Source organism: Accipiter gentilis, chromosome 1, assembly GCF_929443795.1.
Source record: "Accipiter gentilis chromosome 1, bAccGen1.1, whole genome shotgun sequence".
Lineage (NCBI taxonomy): Eukaryota > Metazoa > Chordata > Aves > Accipitriformes > Accipitridae > Astur > Astur gentilis.
Window position 1 is genome coordinate 33,173,390 of NC_064880.1, and position 23,505 is coordinate 33,196,894.

Here is a 23,505-nt window from a genome sequence, read left to right on the forward strand (position 1 = left end):
ATTTCCAGATAGCCTAAATCACTTAAGAATCTCAGTCCTACAGTCACGTGACTAGAACTAGCTGCCTTCTGTGAAGAATTTAGGTTTCTAATGCTTGAACAAGGTGAGAGAGAGAACGTTCAGGAAGCCAGGGATTCATTTTCCCGACATTAATGAATGTAACTATTTACAAACAGTAGTAGTGCCAATGTTATCTACATTCATGTATGTGCATATAGACATAGCAAGCTAGTCCTGATATTAAGCATTAAAATAGAAGTCCCAGTGTGTGGAGTAAGTTTGTAGTAGTATAGTTACTCAGCTGTACCATCTGAGGTGAAATTAGCATTTCATTTTGTTATAGGTGGTGATTTGCAGAAATAGCTTATGCCATGGCACTTGACTTTAGCAAAATACTTGGATATTTATTTAACATTTCTGAAAGTTAAAGTTGGATGTTTTGTACATTAGAATCTAAACTTGAATTTTTGTTTCAGATGGAAAAGGAACAGCAACAGGACACAGAAAATGTCCCTACCCCTTCTCCTTCACTGCCTCCCAAGATTACGCTGAAGAGAGACCAACCATTAGCTTATACAGCAACAGAGGATACATTTAAAGACACCGCCAATCTTGTTAAAGAGGACTCTGTGGTATAACTAGGTAACTGATTTAGGGAAAATTAGACACATCCATTTGCACATATATTTTTTATAAACAGAAGAGTAAGGTTCACATTCAAATGCTTTATAAAAATATATACATCTCTTAGCCGATGGCTGGAGAGGTATGTTGAAACTATGCCTTGTTTTTTGACAAATGCCAATTTCTATTTTTATGAACAATTATCATGATGTACTATATGTATATCTTTGCACTGAAGCTGTCTGAAAGTAATGTTATAAATATATTGTACATTTGTAAATTTTTGAAAGATTATCTTGTTCTGTGATGTTGCTAGTAGAAATCTGTATGCAATTGGTCATATCTTTAGGGATAAATTCATTATATAAATGCTTAAACTAAAAAAAAAGAACCAAACAAGGCAAATAGAGGAACATTACTGATTTACAGGATCTTTAGAGTATATATTTATAACAGCACCTTTTAAAACTTCTACTGGTGCTCTGGGCACCTTTACCACCTATTATATACTACTGTATGTAAAAATGGGTGTCTCTGTTTATCTTGTGTTAAACAAAAGATGGAAGGGTCAATGCAGCATCATTATGCTGAATAGTTACCTGTGCAAAATGTTGTTCTTATAGTATTTTAACTGCCTGAGATAAAATAATTTCCTCTCAATCCATAAGACACATACTTTTCCTCTAGGTTCCAATTAACACCATTCCATTAATAGTGCTCTTAAAAAGATCTGATATATTTAGATTTTAGTGCCCTGAGTACTTAATTTAATGAGATTTTCTCTTGCTCATCGATGGAATAGCTCTGTTCTTGGCTGGAGTCTCTGGAAGTAATTTGTAGTGTTAAATGACATAGCTAGATTTGTATAACAGCTTATTTTCAAACAGCAAAATATGAGAGATATTGGTTCATTTAAGAAATTATTCAGGTTTTTAAATGTGAAAATTTAATTTTATTGACTATTTATTTCCTGAGGTGGACATTAATAGAAAGGGAAACAATTTCTACTAATGCAGACTTTGTAGTTACCTGGTTATTTCTATAACCTTCCATCAGAATTTACTGTACATCTTATTAGCTTTTCTATTAATCAGCCAAGGTAGTTTCCACAACATGAACCATTTGAGGAAACTCCAAGTACCACTGCAGGAACACGTTATTTAGCATTCCTGGCTAGCTAGTCATATAAATTAAAGATTCCTAAAGTTATAATCATTGAGACTTCTGCTATTTGATTGTTTTATATCTGAGTTCTCAAGATATATACTATTTCTAATTAGAATGCTTATAATTACTTTGTAACATACTTTGATTAGAAAAGACAACTGGAAAATGATGCTGCTGAATAAATCTAATAAATGTATTATTTTATCACATCCTTATTCCATATTTTGTGTCAAGGTTTCATGTACTTTTTCAGTTGTGGAGACTTCAGTGCACTCTGAGATGAAAACAACAGTGCTTTATCTGAAGTCAAATAAGAATAGTGCTTACTGCTTCACACAACTATCTAAAGTTCTTGATATAGCATCACTGACATCATATCACTGTAAGTGTGAAAACTGCCCACCACACACATTAAATAAACTGGTCCTTGAAATAGGAAACTCTTATTATTGATTGTAAGAGACTGTCAAGGTAGTATGGACATAAGCATTTAAAATCTTAGTTCAATTAACTTCCATATCTAAGTGCTTTAACGTAGAAAATTCCTTAGAATCTGAGACACAGCATACATGTCTGTAAGGCTATGAGAAAGGATTGCTTTGAAAGGCAATTTGCTGTTCTTAAGGAGAGAGTTCACAATGTTTTTAAAGAGAAAAGGCAGGGCTAACATTTCCACAAGACTCCCCTCTGGTTGCATACCACAGGAAAAAGTAGCATCAGTTTTGTGAATAGTCTTTGTCAACAGAAACATTTGGAACCAGTTTTGGAGAAAACTGCTAATATGTCAGCCATGTATCAGAGATACTTTTTTCCCCCTATAACAATTTTAACTTTTCAGATGTTGAAGAAAACCATCCCTGGGACACTGTATAGATAGGTAGTATGTAGATTTGATTGTTTAACATACCTGATGGTGAAGGATTCCTAAGCTTCAGCTGGGCTTCTTCCTCTCAGTGGAATACCACAATGTACCCTTCTGATTATATAAAATTTAGGTTTTGGTTCTTTGTTCAACATTAGCTTTAGATTCTATTCCAAACTTAGTTTTTCACTTGTATTCTTTTTCTCTTATGAGGACAGTCCCTGGTTGGATTCTGAGTTCTGGACTCATTCTGTTTCAAAGTCGGCTGTTTTTTTTGAGATTTCAGCACCTCTCTGTGATCTGCCACTATAGGACTGATAAATCATACAATTGTTTTTTTAATGTACATTCTATTTACAGCTGTTAGGCCAGGTAGAACTATCTCTCTGCAGGTATTTATCATGAAATGAGGTAAAATAAATGTATTTTTGAAGCCCTTTGCCAGCGAACAAAACCTCAATGACTTAAAGGTTACTAAACACTTTTTACATTCTGTCCCTTTCTTGTGCATGTACAAACACACACACATACACACACGCCCCCTCTCTCATGCAGAGAGTGATGAAACTCCTTTCCTTACATTTGGAGTTCTGACCTGCACATGGTATTTTTTAAGCTTAATTGAATTGCACGTTAATGATTAATCACCAGTGTAGCTCTTTAGCAAATAAAACCTTTACCCCTTCAATTTTAATATCTCTAGGAACACCAGTTTGTCAGCCTCTGGCCAACAGTTTAACAGATAGAACTAGTGTACAAGAGGCACAGTAACCTCAACTAACATCTTGCCATTCTGAACACACTCTTTGTACAGTCAAGCTAATTTGCCATAGCATATGCTAATGGCCTGTTTTATCTAATGAGGGAAATAATCATCCTTTTAACTTGCAAAGTACACTGAGGACAAAAGAAACGTGAATGTATATTATTTTTAATATTTTCCTCAAACTATAGTAATATTAGGAAGAAAGTCAAAATATAAGTTTGGATACTCTGTTTGCATAGTAACAGAGTACGATGTAGTTTTGATTTTCCCTGTAATTGCATATCTGTAAAATAGCTTGTGTTTTATCTCTACACAGTTGAATAGTTAGGCGATTAGATGTGGTCAAATACTGCAATTGTAATTTTTTTAATATGTTGCAATAGCTGGGCTTTTTTATTATTTGATTTTGTGTCTTGTGTTCAGAAGCTTGTGAAGTTTAGCAACTGCTGAACATGACCATGAACAAACCGCCCGTGAAATAGATGTCTAAATCTGACTAAATCCATTCTGTAAGGTTCTGAAAGGCCATCATTTTATTTCAAGTTCACTAGCAGTCTATATGTTGATGAAGTCTACTTGAAAAACTGATTCTTTTAGTGATTTTATTTTTCCTTATTTAAAAATTTTTTATTGGGTGAGTAGTATTAACTAGGTTTGTAGCTGAATAACTTATGAATGCAGCTCCTATAGAGGTATCATTTCTGAGCATAAAAAAAAAAGACCTTCAAAAACATGCTGGATTTACTACAAGCCTATCTGCAAACTCAGAAATTCCAGGTAAGGAGGGTTGAGGGGTGGAAAAAGTGTCTTCTGAAAGGAATTTAAGCAGTCTAGTTAACTGGTAAAGAAGAGGACGTCTGGTTTTGACAGGATTAATATTTGTTTCTGCAGAGCTGATACTGGTTTAATACTAAATGTTAATTAGAACTCCAGGAACTGATCTTCCACTAGCTGCTGGAGCTGGAAACATCATACGCAGCAGCATGTCAGATAAACAGCTTGGGGCATAGGAGAGAAATAGCCAAAAGAACTTTGCATCCTGTCCAGCTCCGTATCGTGTCCTGGGGTACTTTGCTATCAGGGCATGTTCCATGCATTTTATGACCTTAGAAATATCAGAGTCACACAGTCTTTTCACTGATGATCTTTGAGCTTTTATATCTGCAAAGAAGAAAATAAGCCTGAGAGCATTTATATGCAACATGCTCTGCAAGATTATTCTTTATATTCAAAGGTTTGGCCACAGCTTCAGGCTTGCTTTAAACTACTGGCTCAAGTACTGAGAGCAGTATAGCTACAGCAGAGCAGAGACCAGAAAGGCTGCAGGACACACAAAAGCCTGGTAAACAGAAACCTCCCTGGCCCATATTGTGAGCGAGATGTTCCCTACAGTAAGTGCAGCATGACACAGCACAACTTTTCAGATATCAGTAAGCCATAAACTTAGCATATGGTCATAGCAATTCATTCCCCCTGGGCATTCTGCCTCTAAGTATAGAGGGACTAAGGATGGTAGCATGACATCACATCTCACTGATCTTATATGGGAACTAATAGCACAGGCCTCATCTAAGATACACGTAGTCCAGAACAGTCAGCCATGGGTTCTTAACAAATGTTAATGAAGCCCAGCAAACGTTCACGGAACCACAGATTGGTTGAGGTTGGAAGGGACCTCTGGTCCAACCCCCCCTGCTCAAGATGGATCACCTATACCGGGTTGCCCAGGACCATGTCCACATGGCTTTTCAATATCTCCAAGGACGGAGACTCCACAACATCCCTGGGCAACCTGTGCCAGTGCTTAGTCACCCTTACAGTAAAAATGTGTTTCCTGATGTTCAGCAGGAACATCCTGTGTTTCACTGTGTGCCCATTGCCTCAGGTCCTGTCCCTGGGCACCACTGAAAAAAGCCTGGTTCTCCCCTTTATGTTGATAATATCCCCCTGAGCTTTCATACAGTCCCTTTTCTACTTACATTCAACAAAGTACTTTTCTCCGTAGGAGTCCCTGATCTCAGGACTCAGTCTGTTCCAAAGTCTTGAGAGGTATTTCTCGATGACATCTGAATTAACTACACCTGCCTTAAAGAAACCATGCTCAACAATGCTTACTTTCACTCCAAAATGCTGCATCTCTATCCTAAAAGGAAAAAAAAAAACCCCAGTCACCATCCTTGACCACCCAATAATGGCATAACCATTAAATATAAGTAAGTTGAAAGTCTGTCACATAAATGAATATTTAAGACTTTGATTCTTATCTTCAAATGTCAGAATGATTTTGAGATGTTCAAATTAGCTTCATAGCGATGTACCTGTCCTGTAAAAGCACAGCAGGCAATTAACTCTGAGGGAAAAAAAGTAGTGTCAGTTAGATTCACAGCTTTCTGTGTGGTTTATGTTGGACTGATGCAAAGGATGCAGCAGCCAGCTGTGTCTTAGCCATGTATTATCAAACTAAAACTTTTGACTATTTCAAATGCTGTGTTGCATTGTTTCAGCAGGAACAGATTATTAAAGTGCCTGGGAAAAAGTAGAAGTGAGCAAAACCTTTCAATTGGATTAGAACTTTATTCTCCATTGTACGGTTAAATGGTGATGGTGAAGAGATTAAAGGTTAGTGTGTTTTCTGGTAGCCTGGTTCCCTCTATGTAATTTTGAGTTGCAATGCAACTCCTTTGGGATGGAAATGGCCTCTTTGTTTTGCTGAGCAGGTCAAGAGACCCAGGCCACTACATTCCAAAGTGTGCAAAGGAATGGACCATGTATACAATAGCCATTATATTTCCTTGGGGCATATAATTTCTTTATATGAGCATTCATAATGGTTTGGAACCAACTTTCCTAGTCCTTGTGAAGACTTGACTCGCCGGGCTGGGCCTTAGCCTTCTCAAGGCAGTACAACACAACTGGCTTCAGTGAAGGTTGTGCAGCTTAATTTTCTGAAGTTACGAGTACCTTTGGTAATGTGGTTGCTGCCTGGAATTGCCTAGCTCGGATTGTTTTGGAGTATTAGAGCAAAATAAAACGGGTTGTAAATAGGCAAGTACATCTGAGTACAACTTGCCCGGGAAACCCTGGGTGTCTGACCAGGCTATACTGATGATTTACATTTTGTGTATGTAGTGGATTCACATGCCCAAAAGCTGCATGCTAGCCATTTGTCCAGGATATGAAAATTTTTCCCACTGCAGTTTCCTGGTGAGTCTGTTCATAGTACAGAAGATTGAAATCCCAAACAAGTGACCAACATCCTCTTATTTTCCTTTCCCCCTTTAGGCAATATTTCCAGAGAGAAAACAAGAGGGGCAAACATAGAGTCACCCTTCCTCAGCACATCTGGAATCTGTTCTTGGATCCATGCATGTATTTCTAGCTACTCACCGTAACATGTCAGAGAAAGCTTCCATGCCCCATTTGGACAGTGTGTAGCCACCCCCTACAAAAGCCATGAGGCCTTTGGCGTTAATTAGATTGACTACTCTTCCCTCAGCTTTTTTCAGAAGTGGCAAAAGCTTGAGTGTGATTTCAATCAATCCCAGCAGACTAACATCCAGCACTGAGTGGAAGTCTTCAATCCTCAGCCAGTCAGTGGGTGCTATAGGTGCTGTTTCTTCAGCGTTGGTCACCAAGCCAAAAAGCCCTAAGAGGATTACAAACCCATTTATTTCAGTATGTGGTAATATCTTACCCTAGAGTTTCATATGTAGCATTAGGAACTAAGCACAGTCTGCAAAAACTTCAGTGAGAGGAGTTCAGTTGTCTGGGGTTTGCTTGTATGTTCTACTCTGTACACCTGGCAAAATTTGCTGAAGGCCTTAGGCAATGACTCTAAAAGAGCATGGGTAAAGTATTAAAGGAAAACTATTTTGGTTGGAGATATGGGCCACCATACTGGGCTTTATTATCCAGAACTGCTCAAGTATGTGGGCTCCTAATACACACTTACATTCTTGTGAAAATCAAATAGTCTACATAAAAGTGGAGAGACTGACTTTTCTGGGTTGGGGTCTAAAGTTCTGAACCAGACATGCAGCATTAGTCAATGCTTCTGAAAATATTAGCTTAACCCTCTGTATTGATAATGCCGCTTTACTACCTTGTAAATGACTTGAGGAACTTTAGATAAATAGTGACACTTCCAAGAGTTTGCTGAGGACAGCCTGTGCCTGAAGGGAGAGGCCGAAAGTCCAGCACTCAGCCTCTGTAAAGAGTTTCTCAGATTGAGGTGACAGCAGTGGTTACACTGACCAAGAACGTGTGGCTTTCCACAAGCTGGAAGCAGGGGCCTGCCAGAGGAGGTAAGTGCTAATAATTATGTTGTCCTTGCCCTCAATCACTGCATTCAAGAATGGTCTGGAACGCTCATGATGAGGCCAACAGTGTTTTACAAGCTTTGAGGAGAAAGTCCTACTGGTAGAAGGTATGTGTTTTGCTGTTTTAGCTAGTTAATTAACAAGCCTATTGAATATTTGGTATAACTGCGTGTTATAGCTGGTAGTTGCAGTGCTGCAATCCCCTTTGGTGGCCCTTAACAGTGTCTAGTCTGAGCTAATGGTGCTGAGAAAGAAACATGTATTGTCACAGTTGAATAAATTTACCACACAGATCTTTTTACTACCCTTTGCCAAAATCAACACTTAAGTCTTGTTTTTTAACTCCACTCGTAGGTATCCAAGTGTCCTGGTGTCGGCTGGATAGAATTAATCCCTAGTAGCTGGTATAGTGCTGTGTTTTGGATTTTGGATGAGAATAATGTTGATAACCCACTGACGTTTTAGTTGTTGCTGAGCAGTGCCTACACTAAGTGAATGACTTTTCAGCTTCTCACACTGCCCTGCCAGCGAGAAGGCTGGAGGAGCACAAGAAGTTGGGAGGGGACACAGCCAGGACTGCTGAGCCAAACTGGCCAAAGGAATATTCCATACCATGTGATGTCATGCTGAACAATAAAACGGGAAGGAGTTGGCTGGGGGTTGGCGGCCCACTGCTGGGGGACTGGCTGGGCATCAGTCAGCGGGTGGTGAGCAATTGCATTGTGCGTCACTTGGTTTGAATATTCTTTTATCATTATTATTGTTTTCCCTTTCTTTTTTGTCCTATTAAACTGTCTTTATCTCAGCCCACGAGTTTTACCTTTTTTTCCGATTCTCTCCCCCATCCCACTGGACGGGGGGTGAGCAAGTGGCTGCATGGTGCTTAGTTGCTGCCTGGGTTTAAACCATGACACCAAGGACAAACTCTTCCTCTTTTAGACAAGTGCTCAGTGGGGTATGATAGCAGTAGTGAGAGCTACCTATGTAACAACTCTAAGAAAACTGGCTGAAAGGGCAAGTGTTTAACTGTTGCAGTCAGTGCAATTGTTGCGTACATTGCAAAAATTGGGCTTACTCAGCCATGCAAAAACACTCTTCTGCTTACTACAGGAGGGCTGAAGGAGCCCTGCACCAGCTGTTATTAATTGGGTGGACTGGTTTTATTGTCAATAAAGTTCCTTCTGGTACCAGTTAGCACCTTCCCCTGACTGAGATTCTTCAACTGCACCAAAAAGAGTCTGAAAAACACACCTGGGAATGATCTGGTTTTAATAGACAGAGCAATTGGATTTTTAGGCACCCTGTTGGTAAAAGCGAGGGGAAGTCCAAAAGTATTGCTGGAGAGAATCTCTTCAAACTGGGAAATGACAGAACTGAGGGCTGAATGCGTTTCATCAGTAAGATGAAAAATGCCTCTTTGGAGAGTGGAGAGGCACCAGAACTTTTAGCTAGACCAGACTTGGTTGCATTGAATCATTTTCCTAGGAAATTACCTTGCCACTTACCCTTGCCAGCTGTCTCTTCGCTCACAAACACCACAGCCCTGGCAATGCTGTTGGAGTCAGCTAAGTTCAGGTTCACTGTCTTCAGTGAGAGTGAGGAGCAGGACTGTAGCTCTAGTCTTCCTTTTTCTGTGGCACATGCAGCAATGACACAAAATCCCTTTTTGTCAAGCCATTTAGCCAGTGAGTTTCCAAGTCCAGTGTCACAGCTTGTTATGAAGACATGCTTTCCACTCAGGTTTCTCACTCTTTGACTGTCTCTGATGAGCCAGTAAATGACAAGACAAAGTATGGAAGCCAAAATTGCTACGTGCAGTGAGTCTGAAAGTGAGACCTACAAGCAAATAAGTTAATGATCTAGAAGTGCAATGAAGCAAATGTGCTCAGCCAATCCCCCAACTTCCTCAGACACAATTCCCGTAAGGGGCTTTGTTTCTTCTCGTTGCAGCCCTTCCAGCTCACTGTAAGTTAGGGGAGAGCAGGGGTAGAAGCTCTGGCACAATGTGATCCCGATCCATGAATAATATGTGCCTTGACAAAACCTTCCCTACCTTCCTTTTCAAGAGATTTCCACTGTTTTCAAGCTTTGCTGTCCAATCTTTCTAGTCAGCCCTGTCCTTTCAGGATGTTTCAGGCTGAAAGGAATGACAGCATCAGTTCTCACAGTAGCGTCTGGGTTTTTTTTTGTGGACGTTGGTGATTATTTGTGCTAGTACTGGAGAGAAGAATTCCTCTGGGAAGAAGGATGACTCTCCTTGACCACCTGTATGATGCCACCCAGGCTGCTCTTCTAATCTGTAGCACAGAAACAGAGTGACCCCAAGAACAACCAGAAAAGCCTAAACTGTAGTGGTGGGTCTGATGACTAATCTGGTATGTGACTCGTGCTCTGTGATGGTGGGTGCCCTTAGACAAGGTAGACTTTGGGGCAGTGCCTGAGTCTTCTGTCTCCTTCCTCATTGCCTGTTTAGCACTGATACACAGCACAGTAGAATACATTATACAGGAAGTGTGTTTATGTAAAGAAATGGGGAAATGCATGGAGATGTTGCCTTCAAAAAAAAAAAAAAAAAGCACTGAGGGAGCACAAGGTTTCCTAACTCTGGTGGGGAGGATACTCTTTGCTTATTCCAAAACTTTTTCATAAATGTCAAATACAGTTGTTGACATCTAAAGTCTTCATGACTGGTTAGTGCTTTTCTATTTGTATTTTTGTTTTGTGGAAGCATTAAACCAAAATAATTCATTAAAGACAATATTTATGGGAAGGCTGGTAAGCATTTCCAGACATTCTGATAAAAAGAAACTTTTTTACAGGTGCTAAGCAGGCACCTAGGCTCTAGTTACCTGCATATGTGTAGAGGTGCAGACATCTGGCCTTTAAAATGTGATTGTATTCAAAGAAAGAAATAATAGTTTAAAAAAAAAAAGAATTTGTGATTACTTTTACATCCCGAAAGTACTCAAAGAGGAAGAGGTCTTTCTTCTCTAACTCATAGCTGTCTGAAGTTAAGCATTCATTTAGCTGATTTTTGTGTAACATCCTTGCTACCTTAAGACATGAATATTAAAGGAAGCCCAATGTATTAGGCCTGGTTGCTAGAGCCTGTCTGGTGTTCTTGTTCCTACTGAGTTCATGGAGTGATTTGGATTTATTCGGATTCTAAATTTTGCTGCCACCTCACCAAGTAGGAATGGAAGGAATCTCAGAATCTGATAGTGAATGAATGTTGGACTCTCATTAAATAATTAAATCAGTCACATAGCTGATAAATGACTACAAGTGACAACATTCATTGCCCCTTAATGATCCTATTTTACATAGTTGGGTGTCTCAGTAGTCATCAGCATGGACTTCTGAACACTCTCTGATTTTAAGCAAATGTATAGAGATAAGAGTTTGCTTCTCCTTCCACTGCAGTCTACAGGGAGGCTCCCACTGAATTTCTGGGGTGTTAGGTTGGTCCGTGGGCTCCACTGGTTATTTTAGCAGCCCATCTTACTGTTGTTTTGAGGCTGATGTAATTGGCCCTCTAGTTTGGGTACTTCACTTAGATACCTGGCATTTTCTTTGCTGTAAATGTCCCCGTTAAGTCTCACAAGGATTGCAGCGTTCCTGAATGTGTGCACTTTGGAATCATCTTTGTGATGTTTCACTGAGTTGGTGACATTTATTTTCTGAGAGGGCTTACAGAGTGTGCCCTGTGACAAAGTGCCACTACAACTGTGTGAAAGAACTCGGGCTAATTGAGATTTCTGTGCTGTAAAATAAAGTCTGAACACAGGATGTTGCAGCAGCCCATCATAGATACCCCCAGTCCATTTGCAATGATGTGCCAGGCAATGACATTGCCTTTGATTGCCGATTTAGAATTTGGAGCTGAGCTAGACACAGAGACACAGGAGTTGCTACCAGCAGGCTCTTGTAACCCCCTGCCAATAAATCTCAGCAAGTTACTCATCAAGCTAGTGCTGTTCTATATCATTTTAGGACTCAATTAACCTTTTTTCCCAATTCAAAATTAAATGAAATAATTAGAGATTTGGGGAAAAGATTAACCTAATTGGAAACAGGAGCTGTAAATCACACCTTCCTTCCTTCCTTGGCTGTGCTGTAGGAAGGAAACAGTGGACGGTCAGCTTGCACTACTGGAAAGCAAATTAAATTTGAAACTGGGCTCTGTGGAGAAGTCCTGGAGTGTCTGGCCAGCATGCCTACTTGGATCCTGTAAGAGAAACACCTGGGACAGCTCTGGTTAGCGTTAGTCCCTGTGTTTAGGTAGCAATAATTGGCACAGAAGCGCTGTAAGACAAGGGGCTCTAGGGGCAACAGGTGACACGGCAGCACTCTCTGTGGAGCCTCGGCTGCTCCCCTCTCCCCTGTCAGCCCTGGGCCAGTGTTCCTAAGGCTGTAATCCCTAACCACCTAGTTCCCCGCGAGTACCAGTGCTCCTTCTCTGGTAACAGATGGACATTCGGTGCTGAGCACCATGGTGGGTTTTGCTCTGCTGGAGTCTTCTGGCAGTATTTATTGTGCTAGATGATGTCATTGCTGCTGGAAGGGGTCTGGGGTCAGAATCAAAGGAAATAGTCTCAGTTAAAGTTTTCTTCCAAGAAAATTGTCTAGTTCTGTAAATGTACAATGATGTTATGCAAAATATTTCTTGTTTAATAATTGTGGAGCACTAAAAAAGCCACTTGTCTTCCGGGGCATATTGATCTTGAAATAGCTGCCTGGAGTGGCAAAGAGTGTTTCCAGAGAAAATGTCAGCATGATATTTCAAGAGTATTGATATATCTTCATAAATATTGAATTCTGATTACTAATGTAGCCAGTAAATAGCTAAAGGCAAATTCTACTTTCCATTAAAACTTTGATATTTGCCTGGCAAATTGAGAACTCTTGGGATAGAGCCTGGCTTCTTATGCCTAGGCAAGTGCCATTTTAAAAGCAATCGATTTTAGAGAAAAGCAGCAATTCTACACTGAAACCCCTTTAAGATCCTTAGACAACTGCAAAATACAGCATCCCTCTGCTTCCCTGCACTACAGGGAACAGAAGGACATAGACCATATTGAAGGGAGGTGTTATTGTTTTACTCCCACAGCAAGTTTGCTTTGGTAGTTGTGCCAAAGAACGTCAGGTTGCGGTGAAGTTTGGGGTCTGGGTGTGCTTTGGATTTCTTCGTCTGCCACTGTGCTGTCAGTGCAAACCTCCAAAAGTCAGTGCTCTGCAGTGTGTTAGAGTGACCTGCCAGGCATGCTGAGGAAGAACTGCCAAGGGGAAATTTACGGACTGGGGTTCTTCAGAAACAGCACTCATGTAGCACTCAGTAGAAGGTTTAGATATATCAGACAATGCTCTGACAGATCACCCAACAGCTCTCCAGAGTCTAGGAAGTACAAACTTTAATAATTGGTCATCCTGCCAGACCTACAACCCCCCTGGTCTTCAGTTAACAGATTGAACAAATATGCAGGCACAAACACATTACATCTACCACTCTTAGGTGAGCTATTCCCGCACATGCAGGGCTTTGCACTTTTATTTCATGGAAAAGGAGTGCTTTTTCATATGCTGTGTAAAAATGTCAGTGTGATAATTCAGTTTGGTGGTCAACAGGTAACTTAAGATCTTCATTAACATGTCACCTTAAAAGAAATACATCTCCAAAGCCTCCCAGTCAGCATTTTGCAGGACATGAATGTAGTCTGGTACAATGGGGGTGATTTCTTTCTCAGCATGATTGTATCTTTTCTTTCATAGCTTGCACTTCAGATTTTTACCACAACACCGGTAAAAGACCCAGGAAAATAAACCCCTGTAAAATCTTAGGCAACTGATCCAGTAATTGAAAATAAAGGATTAGAGAAAGATTCCAGATGTTGGGAAGAACATTTCTGAGTTAGCAGTTTATTCAGACCCTGTAGGTGCTTAGATAAGCAGCAATTGTTAAAATTACTCTCGAAAGGAAGGAACTGCATGTTCTCTCATCTGTGCACTCAAAACCAAGTGCTTAATTTGTTCTCTTAGCTATTCTGCAAATGCATATAATGGGTACTGCTCACTATAATGATAGACAGGAGCTCTGGTTTTGTGCCATTACTCACATTCCGGGGAGACATCTGCAAGCTCAGTCTATACCTCCAGGTGTTCACAAGTTGTCTTCACCAGTTATTTCCAGTGTCAGAACATAGAAGCAGCCCATCAAACTCATAAGCTTGTGCACCAAGAACCACATGGTGATAGTTTCCAAAAATATCTCGCTGTAAATTTTGTGCCTGGTGGTGCTTTCTGATCGCTATACATTGGCTGACAAGCGTGGCACCTCTCCCTGCTGTTGATAATGACTTGTGCTGTGATGCTTCTACCTTAGGGACTTACTTGATATTAATCTTCTGTATATGCCCCATGCCTGCCTATCCTACCTATGTTGTATAAACATTGCTGGCTATATATAGTTACCTACAGAGCCTGGGGGACTGTCAAGACTCATTAGGGAGAACTAATCTGCTCAGCCAGGAGAGACTGATCTGTGCTTTGTCTTGAAACCAGCAGGAGTCTTTCCATTGATTTAACAGAGCTTGGTTCAGACCTCCACCTTTTCTCCTGCACGTGAGCAAGTTATTATTGATATGACTTAATCTAAGATACATCCTTATGTGCGAAAACTTTCAGGGATGAAATTATTTTTTCTAGGCTAGGGGCAGCTTTTTGATCCTAGAAACAAATCAACTGCCTGAGTAACTAAGCAATGATTTTCAAATAAAAGCTCAAATTCTACAAACTTTGCAAACAAAGCTCTACAGTTTGCATGGAAAAGACTCTACTATATGACTGCTAGGCTGCTGGTTTGCTCCCTGGCCCAGAGTCTGCTGGGCACCTCTGATCCAGCTCTGAGCGCTACTGCTTAAACATGTAAGCAGAACTCCTTTTCCCTACTCTTCACGCCTCCCCATTCACAGCACTATGCGGTGCCGGGTGCTGCAGGAAGCGAGGAGGCTTGGGCAAAGACCGTTCTCAACAACAGAATGAATCAATAAGCTTTTTATGAAAACTGATTTGAAACTAACTGAATGAGAAGGAAATTAAAACTGGGGAAACCAAGCGAGGTGGTAGCATGGAGCTGGAAGTGATCTGGTCCTGTTCAGTTGAGCGGACCATGGCAATGGCAGCCCGTCCCGGACTGGCTGGTGACTCCTGTCCAGCTGCTCCCTGCCGGGAGCTGCAGAGTTGTTAGTTCATCCTCTCCTTGGGGGGCAGCTCTTCCCCCTCCAGTTTCTCTCCCTGCTCATTTTGGCTCGGGCCTGGAAATTCTTGCTTCTTTTGCCACTCTGAGTGCCACACCAGCCTGAGCTGTGGCATTGGTTATTATTGCGCTTTCAGCACTCTCAGGGCACTCAGGAGATGCGTGCAGCTTGCCGGAGACTTGGGGAGTCACCAGGTGGCTGGCAGAGATTTCCTCAGCAGCACAAGCCTGGCAGATGTGCCCGCTGGGTCTGCCTAGTCCTGTCTGGCCCGATTCAAATGACAGGCTCTGCAACATGGTGGAAATGACCACAAAACAGCACTCCACCAGCATGCAAAGCCTGTTACAGGGGAACATTCTCCAGCAGTGTCAGGCCAGGAGTCCTGCTATTGTAGGTAGCAATCCTTTGCCACACAACTGTATGAGAGAAAACCGTAAGAATAGTTTCTCTACTGCTGATTCTTTTTCTCAGCAAACTGCTTTTGAACTGTAGAAAATAATTTCAAAAAGCTGAATAGATCCCGTTTAGCATCTCAGAAAACATCGAAATGGGGAATTTTTCCAGTAAGTTCCCTTTCTCACAGAGGATCCTCCAACTTGCTCAGAGCACAGCATGTGAGGGAGCTTAACAAAAGAGAAACCATATAAGCAAAGTGTGAGCTCCATATGTAGCTTTCCGTTAGAGAGCTTGGCATGAGACAGTCTTTCATCTGCAGAAAGCAGCAATTGTCTGATTTCCCATTGACTCCTTAGGTGTATTTCATAATGAGATCCCCGAGTCCTAGAAAGGATGTGGAAAAATTACCCTGCTTGAAGCATAACACTGGGGAAGGAAATTTGGTAGTCAAGTGAAAAGCAAAAAGCTAACGTTATCCCTGCTGGACAAGCGAGGGTTTTCAAGCACACCTTTGTGTGCTGGCTCTAACAAGCTAACTGAAGCCAGGTGCTGTGGGTGCAGTCCCCCAGGACCTTTTGACTTTGTGGAAGTCATGGGTCTTCTCCTGAACAAGTCCCTTCTAGTCCCTAAAAACATGTGTCTAAATATTCACCTGCCTCATACAGTCTTGTGAGCAGGACAGGTTTTGATAGCCATAGCAGAGCACACTGTGGTTTGTTCATTTCCAGAGGTTGCTGGCTTTTTTTGCTAGCACTTGAGTAAACGAGGCATCTGGTTCTGGGAGAGAAAATGCCAGCAGAATCTGGCCCTTCATACAGTGAGAATTAATACATTGAGCAGCTGTTATTTTTCCTGCATTTCTAATGTAAATAATATATTTACAGCTACTGTGTCCTGTCCCAAATTCTGTTTGTACTGCCCTTTAAATGTTAACCTTCACAGTGCTGGGGTCTCAACAGCAGTTGACAGTATACTTGTGGTCTGACAGGGACTGAATTAAACCAGCCAAACTGTAATTTCTAAAGATAAAGACCAGAACAGGTGGTGTCATTTCATACATTCTCTGTTTCCTTAATCACTTTTGGCTGAGTAATCTTGGTGGGGGAAAAAACCCCCACTTTCGCTTCTAGAAAGGCTCTGTGTGAAATGACACTAGGGCTGTCTGCTAACTTCAGAGGACAAGATTCACATCCCTAGGGCCTGATGCTGCCTGCTCTGCAGGGGCCAAGAATTTCACTGACTGGGATGGACTGTTCTCTTGCCTGGAAAGCTAACAGCTCATGCAGATTGGGACAGGGAAGCTACTAGCTCACCAGACAGCCACACAGAAGCCTTTGGATTAAATGTTAAACAAATAAAAACAGGTTTTCTGTCACTTTTATTGACAGAAAGTTGGTTTCAAAGTAAAATTTACTACAGCAATGCCATCAATACCTCAGTAAGAGTAGCCAGTTGAGAGGTATTCACCTCAAACCTGCTCTAGAAGGAGTAACTTTTTCAGGTAACTGAGACATAAATTAAATGACCCCACTAAAGCCTAAGCATAAGCTGCACCGAGAAAAGTAGAATTGCTGTTTTGCAAGCGCCATAAAAACTAAATTGAAAACTAGCACTATTTGTATAGCCACTGGGTAACCTGCTCTTTACTCCAATCATGTCACAGCAAATTCACCAGCATGAGGAAAGCATTTGTTTCATCTCCGAGTAGTTTCCATGGCAGTGGGAAATGGCTTCTTGAGCAATGCACAGTTACAGACTTGACGTGGGGTCTCTGCAGGTCTCAAGCACTTTGCCATGATTAATTCCAGTGGAGCTGGGTCTTAACAGGTACTTGTGTCAGGAATTGAGCAAGAGCAGCACCTCTCCACAGGAATTACTCAGCATCTCACAAAACACAGGGCTATTATTTTTATGCCAAGAAATAGCTCCCAGACTTGACATCTTGCAAGCTCACAATTTTTCTTTTTTTTTTTTTTTAATAAAAAACCAGCCTCAGCTCTTCACTACTTTAATTGCAGGTATTAGGCCCTTGTAACTGGATCCACAGGCTACATTTGTAGCTATGGATCCTTTACAACAGAGAGGTGGAGTTGGATTTTAGAGATCCTCAAGATTTAGCATGCTGAATAGGAAAATGCCTCACCTAAGTCTTGCAAAATCCTGTAAGCAGGAAGGGGTGTGAATCCCAACCAGTTCATTGACTTGGGCAATTTATTTTGCTCTCTTTCCAGTTAGGACTGTGCCAAGGAAAGGCAACCACAGTTTCCTTGGCCTCAGAACTGAATATGGTTGGCTGCTGAAGAAAGCAGCATGAGGAAGAGGATTTTCTGCCCTCCTTCCTAGTTTATATTGCAAGAGTTCACTTCTCCCAGAGGACGGCCCTGTTTCCATTCCCTCCTCTGCCTGAGATGACCGAACTCTTCCTGCTGTCAGCACTTAAAGCCACATTCCCCATTTTCCTGGGATATTTTTCTTACAGATCTTTGTGAAAACTGGAGCCTCCAAGGGTTCTCAAACAGAGCACCTTAAAGGTGAAGGAACTGAAAAATCTTAGTCATTTCTGAAAGTTTTAATAGTTCTTTTGTTCTTTCTGGTTTACATGTTAAAAATGAAATATTTTTTTTTTTTTACTAGTAGCACATATTGGAGGAATAGATATATCTCTTATGTTTATAAAGAATGTGTGTGTATTTCATACATAGTTTGTATCATGCCAATATAAAGGACAGATCTTATAGAATTAGCCTTGTCTGTGATGGGGTATATGTATTGGTAAATATTTACTTTGCATGGGAAACTGCAAGCTCTACTCTGTTCTGCAGCAGTAGGAAGTCTTGTATGATTGCTGGCATTCTTGAGAGGGGATTCCAAAACAACTTGGCATCCTGCCCAACAATGTAATGGGCATGTGGATGGAGGCTGGTTAGGGCATGCTCCATGCACTGAACAACCGGTGAAATGTCCTCGTTAAGACACATCTTGGACAGCTTTTGTTTCTTTGCTGCATCTGTAAAGCTCAAAAGAAGAAGATCATTTAGTGACAGCCAGGCAAGGTGACTTTTAACTCTTCCCCTGCACTGATCTGTACAATTTCACTGAGGAACTGGTATTCTTTCTCCCTACACAAGAATTTGTAGCAGTTTCTGAGGACCAAGTCCCTGCCCGTAATGACCTTGTGATATCCTTGACCCCAAGAACAGCCTAGTTACCCTTAATTGTGGAACAGTCATGGCAAAACTGGGCCTGTATGGTCTGAGGATAGGGGATCAGCATTGACAGTAGCTCAGAATAAACATAACTATATAAGAGGCAAAGGGAAACTGAAGTGCTGCAGTTGTAAATGAGTCTCTTGTAATGAGGAAACTGCTTTGTGGAAAGTCGTGAAACACAATTATAAAGAAAAACTTTGAGGGACAAGAAAGTCCAAGGATCGAAAGACAAGCAGCCCCTGTTCAAGCAGGCTTAGCAAGTGTCTGTCAGACAGGTCCTGAGTGACTTCATCACGACTGGGGACAGCAGAAGCAAAGGGAATTGATCCCTATTTGATTACTAAACAAATAAACAATAATGACAGAAAAACACATCGAGCACGTTGATTACATCATCAGATAAATTTTTTTCTGTTTGGGAGTTTGCTCAAAAGCTTCATGCCAACACGAATAATTAATCATCAACTGAGATTTGACTAAAGCTTCCCAGAACAAGTCTTTTGTGCAGATAGTCATATTTTGATGCAGATGCATTTGAAAAGTAACTTTTCCCATCACAGTCTTTCCAAAAAGTCAGAATGATTAGAAGATATAAAGCTACTTTGCAAAGCTTTCTCAGCAAGAAATGCATTGCTTCTTTTGATACAAATGTCTGGAAATTGCCTCACCTTTCTGAAAATAGTCCTCTCCATATTGCATTTTAATATCAGGGGGAAGCTTATTCCAAATAACCTCCTTCTCTTTCATAATTTTTGTTGGATTGGATAATGCTGTTTTGAACAGTCCAGGTTGAATGCAACAAACCTTAACTCCAAAGGCTTTCATATCTCTCCTGTAAAGACAGCCCAACAATTTAATCGCATCACACATTATTAATACTTTGGGACTTTTTGCTGTACTAACACTTTTATTTCTGTCTTTACATGGCACACCAGCACACAAATACTGTGAAGGTTTGTTCATGGTTGTGAACTTTCAACTTGTTATCCCTAAATGAAAGAGGGATGAACTCTCACACTTGCTTCACAGAGTGAGAACACGCATGGGCAGTGACTGTGCAGTAGCTGGCAGAGTGTATTTCCCATCCTAGTTCACCTTGCAGTAGCTCATTAGTTATCTGATTTGTCTGTAAGACTGCCTGGCTGCCTAAATGCAAGTGGTTAGAGCCATTTTACATGTCTTAGGAAATCCTTCTCAACCTCTGGCTTATGCTCCAGATTGGTACAGTTCCTTCTGGCCCCACCTCATATCTGTCAGCCCTGTGTGGGTGTCCCAGTATCTAAAATGGCACTGTATATTTAGGCACACAAATAGCTCCCTGTCTGTGTTACAAGAGGAAGCCATGGTGGTCCCCAGGATTAGTTTGCTACGTTCTCTAGATCTCTCTAATGATCAGGATAATAGAGAAGACACTATGGAGAAGAAAGCTTAGACGAAAGTTACTATCGTACGATAACTCATGGTATGTATTTTTTCTGGATGGGTGGCTGCTGGAAGTTTCTAAGTGTACTTTTCAACTAGGAGAATTAGGTTCATATTGCAAAGACTTCTCAGTTCCCCTGAGTGGAGCTTCCTCTGCAATAAGGCCTCTGTGCACACTAAGGTAGGCTAGTTGTGAATCTGTAGGAGTACCAACTACACTGCAATAGTACTTGAGGACAGCTTGCACTCCCAATAGGCTTTGTACCATTTCAGAAGTGGCATAATTTGTGTTGAGCAAAAGAACTTTTCAGAAGAATTAGTCCAAAGTGTCTAATGTTTTTCAATTTTATACCAAGTGCCAGGATTGTAAATCAGCTCCCAGTCTGCATGTGCCAGTTTTTAGTTAGTATATGAGCCTTAGGAAAAAAACAGAGTGGTCTTTCCTCATAGTGAGTGTTATACCTTAAGCTGTCATTAAATCCTTCTACCCCAAACTTTGAAGCAAAATAGCCTCCACCACTGAATGCTAGGCGACCTCCAACACTGGATACATTTACTATCCTTCCCTTTGCTTTTTTTATCAAGGGAAGCATATTTATTGTAACATTTATGAGTCCAATTAAATTAACTTCAATTGGTTCTCTAAAGTGCTCAATATCCAGCCAGTCTGTAGGAGCTGATATCCCCATAATCCCAGCATTATTGACAAGTCCCCAAAGACCTGTAGGGAAAAAAAGAAGAAGAAAGTCAGGAAGCAAATTTTCATCTAATGTGTCAGATTAATTGAAGTGGGTGAGACTTCACAGAAAATCAGTGGGGCACCAGGAAGGCAATACAGATTTGGAGGAATTGCCTGAGTATGTCCTGCAGTATTCAGCCTTATTCTCAGTGTCCAGGTTTTATCACCATGCTTTCCATCACCCTTTGCGTAGTCTTCCCCCTGCCACAGCATTTTGGGCAGGGGGTGATGTTGGCTTTTTGTGGGGGAAAGGGCAGTAGGCAAAGACCAGGTATGGCAAAGAGCAACTATATTGGGTGACAGGTACCAACTATATCGGTACAGGTAGATTGTCCTGAGACACAGGTAAGTGTGCCCTGGTTCTGAGATGGGTGAGGTGCCAGGACAATAAAGAACAGCTCTTGATAACAAAAAAAATTTTTAAATCCTTCTCAAAGGTTTGAAAACAAGATGGGAACTGTGTGACAGGGAAGGCTTTTGCTATTCTTTTTATCCCCACTGACATTTTTGTTGTAGCAGAGAACTTATGCCTCACATTGACTGACATGCCCCAGCTGGAAATGGGAAGGACTGGTTGTTTTTTTTTTTAAATGAACAGCCGGCTCCAAAAAATGAAGTGGAGGCGAGGAAAAACCACTAGATTGATTTGAAAAAACATTTCTGAGCCCTCAGAAGTGGGAGGGGAAAATACAGAAATGTAAAACCAGTTCTTCTCTTGTATCAGCTGTTAGAGTTGTGTGAATGAATACTTTTGCTGGTCTGATCTCACTCATAGTTTTTCTTGGGGAAAAAAATCACTTTTGGCCTGAAACCAAGCACAGTTTCAAATAAAAGCAATTTGGCAAGTTAAAAGCAATTTTATGAAGAGATGAAAGGTTGAATGGAGATTGGAATTTAGCATGAAGTATAATTGGTACTATGGCACATCATAATAGACCAGATTTAAGACTCAAAGTTAGCAGAATGCAACCCATAGGATCTTGGGCCTTTGTAAACTACTGCAATACCACTTTTACTGAAACCAGTTAGCATCAGTAACAGCAGCAGCATCTTGTACTGCACAACTTGCTGGGTCAGAGATATGGGATTTTTCTATTTTTCAGATGGTCTGCAAGCAATATTCCAAAATATATTTGGATATATTCAATAAAGTTCATATGTAATTTTTGCCTCTGATAGATTGATCGATTACTTACAGATCATTTATTATATGTATTCAATTCTTAAAATAAAAACCCTTTAAACTTGTTAAGTGGAATTTATTTAATTTGTTCCCTAGCTGGGTAACAGCATGGGAGGTGCTGAGCACTCGTGCCATAACCCAGATAAGCATGTGAGTGCAAACAGTCCCAACGAAGGTTCCAGGACTGGTTCCTGTTCTGACAATGATGTATTGATAAGCCTGACTTTTTGAGCATGTTCCCAAATAGTTACCTACCACTAACTAGATATATAAACCACCCCTCTAGTGAGATCTTCTTCCATGTTTCTGGAAGGGGGCAAGACATGCACACACACTTGTCAACTGTCAGTTAAATTAGGCTGTGAACGTAGCATGGTGTTCTTAGGAAAACTCTGCTGCTTTTTTTTTTTTTAAAGACAGATATCCTGGCACTCACCTTCTGACTGAACTTCAGCTTTGACCCTTGCAGCCACTTTTTTAATACTGTCTGAATCTCTCACATCTAGCAGCACTGTCTGAAGCTGCTTCGAGGTCACAGCTTTTAACTCTTTGGCTCCTGTTTCAGTCAGACAGCTGGCAAAAACACGGAATCCCTTTTTATCAAAAACCTTTGCTGCCATATTTCCAAATCCTGTGTCACATCCAGTGATGAATATGTATTTTCCGGTAAGATTTGTAACCTTCATCCTCCTTCTTGCCCTCCAATGCCACCACAGAGAGATGATGCCAAGAAAGAATAATACATAGTAAAGCATTTTTTTACTGAAGTCTTCTGGACACGTTCTCCTGAAATAAAAAAAAAAAAAAAAAAAAAAGATGCTAGTTTTTCAGGGATTGTTAGTTAGTTGGTTTTTTTTCTTTTTTTTTCTTGAGTTGGCTAACTGCAACTCTTCAGAGAAGCAGGCACAATTCAGAGCAGTGGCCTCCCTGTGCTAAAACAAACAAACAAAGTCCTTCCTTGAGCAGAAATGAGAACTGGAGATTGTAATAATGTTACAAAGAATAATGCTGTCCATATTAGGTTACTGGTGCCAGGTCAGTAAGCTCCCATTGAACATATCTGGGAGAAAGGCTGACTAGAAAAGTGTAGCAAAAATGAAATGGAAACCAGAAAAAAAAAAAGAAAAGAATGGAAACCAACAGAAATGTCTGAACTTAGTGTCAGTTCATAGAAAACTAAAGAGTGAGACTGGAGCCAGCTGGCAACAAACGGTCAAGCAAGATCAGCAGGACCCAGAACCTTTCTTGTTACTGTGGACATGTACGCAATGCTAGCCACGAAAAATTATTTACTTTAGTTTACTAAAACCTTTGGTTGCCAGCGCCAGACTCTCAAGAAAGAGGGTAGCAGTTACTGCCTCCTTGCCTCTCAAGAAATACATCCCCATCAGCTAGGCTGTGGGAGTGTGCATGTGATGGTCCCTGAGCGTAGGAAGGAGGGTGCAGGTTGGAACACTCTGCCTGCTGGAGTGAAGCTCAGGCAGCGTGACAACATCAGTACTGCAAAATATGTTTGGAAAGAGCCTACATATCTGGGATTATACTCCAATTGACTTAATAGTGCA

At 40.9% G+C, this 23,505-nt stretch overlaps 3 protein-coding genes across 8 annotated transcripts in view; 1 reads left to right on the forward strand and 2 right to left on the reverse strand.

Annotated features, from left to right (window-relative positions):
• LRP2 (LDL receptor related protein 2) overlaps positions 1–2,133 on the forward strand; it is a 134,374-nt gene extending 132,241 nt beyond the window's left edge. For all 5 annotated transcript variants that reach the window (XM_049806542.1, XM_049806551.1, XM_049806569.1 and 2 more), the window contains one exon: positions 477–2,133. In XM_049806542.1, the coding sequence (XP_049662499.1) occupies positions 477–638 (162 nt within the window). In that variant the 3' untranslated portion in view covers positions 639–2,133. The remainder of the gene's footprint in view (positions 1–476) is intronic.
• A 1,807-nt stretch (positions 2,134–3,940) lies between these two features.
• LOC126042908 (retinol dehydrogenase 7-like) lies at positions 3,941–13,887 on the reverse strand. The gene is made up of 5 exons (XM_049810672.1): positions 13,852–13,887; positions 9,244–9,574; positions 6,807–7,065; positions 5,399–5,562; positions 3,941–4,580 (listed from the first exon to the last, which is right to left on the reverse strand). Exons 1-5 carry the CDS (start codon positions 13,864–13,866, stop codon positions 4,330–4,332), a joined length of 1,020 nt encoding a protein of 339 aa, XP_049666629.1. The 5' UTR covers positions 13,867–13,887; the 3' UTR covers positions 3,941–4,329.
• A 3,531-nt stretch (positions 13,888–17,418) lies between these two features.
• Positions 17,419–23,505, reverse strand: part of LOC126039555 (dehydrogenase/reductase SDR family member 9-like) — a 38,002-nt gene continuing 31,915 nt past the window's right edge. For both annotated transcript variants that reach the window (XM_049802876.1, XM_049802867.1), the window contains exons 2-5: positions 22,377–22,726; positions 20,481–20,739; positions 19,265–19,428; positions 17,419–18,394 (exon numbers count right to left, since the gene is read on the reverse strand). In XM_049802876.1, the coding sequence (XP_049658833.1) occupies positions 18,168–18,394; positions 19,265–19,428; positions 20,481–20,739; positions 22,377–22,695 (969 nt within the window). In that variant the 5' untranslated portion in view covers positions 22,696–22,726 and the 3' untranslated portion in view covers positions 17,419–18,167. The remainder of the gene's footprint in view (positions 18,395–19,264; positions 19,429–20,480; positions 20,740–22,376; positions 22,727–23,505) is intronic.